The 5,379-nt window shown below is 46.8% G+C and overlaps 1 protein-coding gene across 1 annotated transcript; it reads left to right on the top strand.

The window, feature by feature from the left end:
* Positions 1 to 3,162: 3,162 nt before the first annotated feature.
* LOC105001331 (late cornified envelope protein 5A-like) lies at positions 3,163 to 3,483 on the top strand. The gene has a single exon (XM_010857547.1). It carries the CDS (start codon positions 3,163 to 3,165, stop codon positions 3,481 to 3,483), a length of 321 nt encoding a protein of 106 aa, XP_010855849.1.
* The last annotated feature ends 1,896 nt before the right edge of the window (positions 3,484 to 5,379 follow it).

Here is a 5,379-nt window from a genome sequence, read left to right as displayed (position 1 = left end):
GACCTGTGCATCTCTGAATGTGAAAGGACCATGTGTGTCAGAAAACGAGCTTGGTGTCGGTGGCACGAGTCAGTGGAAAATCTGTGGCCTGAACCCCACAACGACGCTCGCATCTACTTTGAAGTAGTCAACCAGCACAACGCCTGGATCCCGCAAGGAGGCCGAGGCTCCATCCAGTTTATCATGCACTACCAGCACCGTTGCCTGCAATCGGGCAGATGTGCAGAGCCAGCTGAAGCACATCGAAGTGGTGTTTGACCAGGAGGCAGCTGCGATGCTGATGGCGCGGCTGGGGGTGTTCCGAGCCACATCAGAGGAGGGGCCGGACATGCTCCGGTGGCTGGATCGACAGCTCATCCGGCTGTGTCAGAAGTTTGGACAGTATAACGAAGAGGACCCCATGTCATTTAGGTTATCAGATTCCTTCTGTCTATACCCTCAGTTCATGTTCCATCTTAGAAGGTCTCCATTCCTTCAAGTCTTCAACAACAGCCCTGACGAGTCGTAGTATTAACGGCAGCACTTTGCCTAGCAGGATCTCACCCAGTCCCTCATCATGATTCAGCCCATCCTGTATTCCTACTCCTTCCACGGGCCCCCAGAGCCTGTGCTCCTGGACAGCAGCAGCATTCTTGCTGACAGAATTCCGCTCATGAACACTTTCTTCCAAATTGTCATTTATCTTTGTGAGACCATAGCCCAGTGGCGGAAAGAAAGCTACCAGGACATGCCCGAGTAGGAAAACTTTAGCACCTCCTGCAGGCGCCCCTGGACGATGCACAGGAGATCCTGCAGGCGCGGTTCCGGGTTGCCGCGATACATTCATATGGAGCACAGGGGCAGCCAGGCTTGACTTCTTTTGTCCAAAGCGAATCCGTCTCAGACACACAATAACCTGTATGCTTGGGGACAGGAAATGGGAGCACCCATCCTCACTGACGACATTAGCCCACAGGTGTTCATGGACCATCTGAAGAAGCTGGCTGTCTCCACTGCTTGTTGAGCTAAGGATATGGTCAGGAAATGGAAGAAAACACTGTCACTTTGTGCTCACAATTGTTTATCAAGGCTTAACATTCCTTTTACTTTGTCAGTGGATTTTAATAAATAATCAAAGGAAGTCTTTAGATTTTAATTTATTTATATTCCTTATCTGTGCCCTTTTCTTACTCCATACAATTATAAGGTCATAAAGATTTTGGTATTGGCAGATGTTTATATGCTTCTTATATCCTAAATTAGAGTCTGTATAAAATCAGAGCTAATGTATTTTGGCAACTTGCTTACATGAAAATCATAATGATCAGAAAGGAAATAAATTTGGATGAAGAAAAAAAAAACAAAACATGTTCTTTTCACCATAGGGGACTGGAATGCAAACAGGAAACCCCTTTTTATAACGATGCTTAAATAACCTGCCTGAGTTTGCAGATCTGGGAACTGGTGCCAGACAGTGTCCAGCTTAGAGCTGAGGTATTTCTCCCTGTTTTACTTCCTCTCACTGCAGTTTTCATCGTGAATATGCCATATTTTGACGACCTTATCAGCTAACTAAACTTTGATGACTTTAGTGGGGATCTAACTTGCCCTCGGGACATTGTTTGTAGGGTTCCATCGCAGGCTTGCAAGACCTATGTCTTCCCCACCCCTCCCCCTCCATCAGGTTTTTTTATACAAAAAGGATTTTCTCAGGCTGGATGGTCTTTTCTTAGAGTCGACCAGAACCTAGGCCTCACTTCTGGCAACTTCCATCGAAATCTAGTTCTCCAACTTCACCCTCATCGTATACCCGCTCTTGCCACCTCACCTTGGGCAGACCACAGATGCGTTCTTTAGGACCACATGTGGAAAGAGAAGCCATTCTGAGACTTCTGCCCTTCCAAAGGGATTATTATTGCTGAGTCAGTGTTCTCTGTGAGTTCTTTTGGTGGATCAAGTTCAGGTAAAGAGAGAAGCCAACCACCCACACACACCATCTGCATGGGGCCTGCCTAAAATAGCATCACTGAGATAGCAAGCATTCCTAGTCCCAGACTATGACATCAAGTGGGCTTCTCTGGTGGCTCAGTAGTAAAGAATCTGCCTGTTAATTCAGGGATGCAAGGTCAATCTCCAGGTTGGGAAGATCCCCTGGAGAAGCAACCAGCAACTCACTCCAGTACTCTTGTCTGGGAAATCCCATGGAGAGAGGAGCCTGGTGGGCTACAGTCCATGGGGCTGCAAAGGGTTGGACACAACTTAGTGACTAAATAGCAGCAACAACATGGCATCATCTAAGAATGAAAAAGTCACATTAGATAGTTGGCCTGGGCTTGGAACTTTATTTTGGATCTGTATCTTTATTCCAAAAGGTCCATTTAATTTCCATGTTGGGAATTTCCCCTCCATTTCCTATACCAAAGAGAAGAGAGTACTTCCCTTTGCAGAGGTCTAGAACCCTATTGACTGAGCTTGGGAAATCAGGAACATAGCAGAACTGCTTGTGAGATTGACAGGCACTGAGTGCATCGTTATCTTAGTTAGAGGCCAGCAACTCTCAGGGGATCTTCCTGTGGGTTAATACTTGACATACTTATGGAGGGAGGAATTGGGTCCTTGGGATGTGAGGGGAGGGTAGTCACCTGTGCCCCTTGGGAAAAATGCTATCAGCATCCTGCCCTTGGTTGTCATTGCCTGATGCCAGGTCAGAGCTGAACCTGTATAAAAGGCAGAAGCTCCTGGCAGCACCTCAGTCCACCTGCCTCCAGGGTAATCTGCTCCAGTGTTGAGCCAGGTAAAGGACCAAGAGGGACTCTTGGTGCTGGTGCTTTGGGCAGAGAGAAGCCCTGGGTGGAGGCTGAAGACAGCCTTGAAGGAAGACAAGGAGAAAAGTGGATTTGGCAGGGAAGTTTCTGCTGGAAAGGGGAGGGAGGATTACAAGGAAAAGGACTGGCATCTTTCTGAAGTTGCAAAAAGTTCATTTGAAATTATGGAGTTCCTAGGTTGAAACTCTTTGCATGTCTCTTGTAACTCATTTGGGGAGACTGGGTTTTAAAATCTGATCACCATAAAGAAGAACTCTTGTGAAATTATAGTTCAGTTTTAAATGTAAGGAAGTTATTTTGGGTTAGTTAAACTTAAAATTTCTCTATTTTCTTCCAGCTCCATTCAGTTTCTGCCAAGATGTCCTGCCAGCAAAACCAGCAGCAGTGCCAGCCCTCACCCAAGTGTCCCCCTAAATGCCCACCCAAGTGTACTCCTAAGTGTCCTCCCAAGTGCCCAGCCCCATGTCCCCCTCCAGCGTCTTCCTGCTGTGCCTCCAGCTCTGAGGGCTGCTGCAGCTCTGGGGGTGGAGGCTGCTGCCTGAGCCACCACAAGCTTCGCAGATCTCTTCGACGCCGACACCAGAGCTCTGGCTGCTGTGGCAGTGGCGGTGGCCAGCACTCTAGGGACTCTGGCTGCTGCTCTGGGGGCTCCAGCTGCTGCTCTGGGGGCTGCTGCTGAACTGGGTCATGAACACTGAAGAGCAACTGAAGAGCAACACTCCAGGATTCAAAGAGCTGATGATCTGCCCAGCCTGAGTCTTCTCTTTTTCTGGCTTGGAAGATTGGAAGAAGAGAACGGAAGGGCTTCCGAAACACTCAGAACGTCCCTCTTCTTCCTGCCACGTTCTTCCCATGGTGAGGTCTAGAGGTTTAACCTCTGATACTCACTGGCCTGATTTCCCACTAGATATAGTTCTTTGGAGGACTCAGTATTGGAATTTGGGTTATCACTGTAACCATAAAGCTTTTTATTCGTGGTGTCACTGCCTCTTGATTGTTTCGTTCACCTCTCCCACTCCCCACCCACTGCCTCAAGCCATCTTCCCTCCCCTTCTTCTAAATACAAGTCAACACTTAAAAAATCAGTTTGGGAAACAGATTTTGCACCAAAACTACTCAGACCTCTGGGAAACAATATTTCCTTTTATGATCTGAAGGAGGGGACTTTAAGCTTGAAGGAAAAAATCATGTTGGAGACCATTACTCTGACATAAGCTTCCCATGAGAAGGATTGGGAACATGCTTTTCCAAAAGGAGTTGGTGGGTCCCAGAAAGGTCACAGTGAGATGACTCTGAGAGGGTTTCCTTCCAGCATTGGTGATTATTTAAAAAAAAACAAACAAAACCACAACTTTATTTCCTAGTCACAGGCAATAAGATCACACAAAGTGGGCTCCAGTGAATAAACACTTTTACTTTACTGATTATTATAATCCTGGGTGCTTCCGTTAATTGACTAGAGAGGGGAACTGATGGAGGTTAGTTTCTGGGGCATGAGTTTAGGAGGCAGGTATGGAATTTCTGAGTCCATTTCCTCTGGCTCCTGAAAGCCAGAGTTTGAGTCTGAGTAGGGAACCAAGAGGGGCTTATCAGGTGGCTCAGTGGTAAAGAATCCACCTGCCAGTGTAGGAGATGATGGAGACTTGGGTTCAATCCCTGGGTCAGGAAGATCCCTTGGAGAAGGAAATGGCAACCCACTCTGGTATTCTTGCCTGGGAAATCCCATCGACAGAGGAGCCAGGCGGGTTATAATCCATGGGGCTGCAAAGAGTCAGACATGACTAAGTGTCTGAGCACAGGGAACCAACAAGGATTCCTTCCTCTGCACCGCTTTGGTTGGGGTGGGGGGAGGTGATGTGTGAGGAGGGGATGCAGGCTAGAGCCCCGGGAGCTTCTGTCACTGAGTTGGGTTTTTCCATTAGGAATAGTCTGATTCCTTCAGGAAAGACTCAAAAAGTTAGTGATAGAAATAATTCTGAATAAGCCTTTTATGTTCAAGATGAACAATTAGCCCTTCCTTCGATAAGAGTTAGCAGTGATGGGTAATGAACGTTAGTATATGAGGCTATGGCAAGTCCACACAATGAGCATGTTCTTGCCCAAATCGTTTCCCAGAGGAGATCCTGTCTGCATCTTGTTACTCCATTACTTCCTTCTCTTTTCTACTATTGACCTCACCTCTCTAATATCTCATCTGTACTCACTAACAGGTGGCCCTAGGTACATCAACCTGTTAATCAGGCTCTAAAGCCATGTTAAATGAAATTGGTATCTTTTCGTGACTTACCTTTCTTTGTCTGACACACCCAGCTCACTCATTCCCAAACCTGTCTCACCATCAATTCTTGAATTCTTAGTCTTGGATTTCTCTTTTACCTTACATTCATGGTTGTGGGCAGCTGCACTGATTAAGAAGCAGTTCTGATACCAGTTAACCTCCAAAGTCTCTCCCAATTCTTAAAAGCTGGTTATTCTGTATGTGTGTGTTAGTTGCTCAGTTGTATCTGACTCTTTGCAACACATGGACTATAGCCTGCCAGGCTCCTCTGTCCATGAAGCTCTCCAGGCAGAATAC

The sequence above is a fragment of the Bison bison genome, unplaced genomic scaffold, assembly GCF_000754665.1.
Source record: "Bison bison bison isolate TAMUID 2011002044 unplaced genomic scaffold, Bison_UMD1.0 scf7180017864381, whole genome shotgun sequence".
NCBI classification, from domain to species: Eukaryota; Metazoa; Chordata; class Mammalia; order Artiodactyla; family Bovidae; genus Bison; species Bison bison.
Note: the sequence above shows the minus strand (reverse complement) of the source record. Positions and strands in the feature narration are given on the sequence as shown.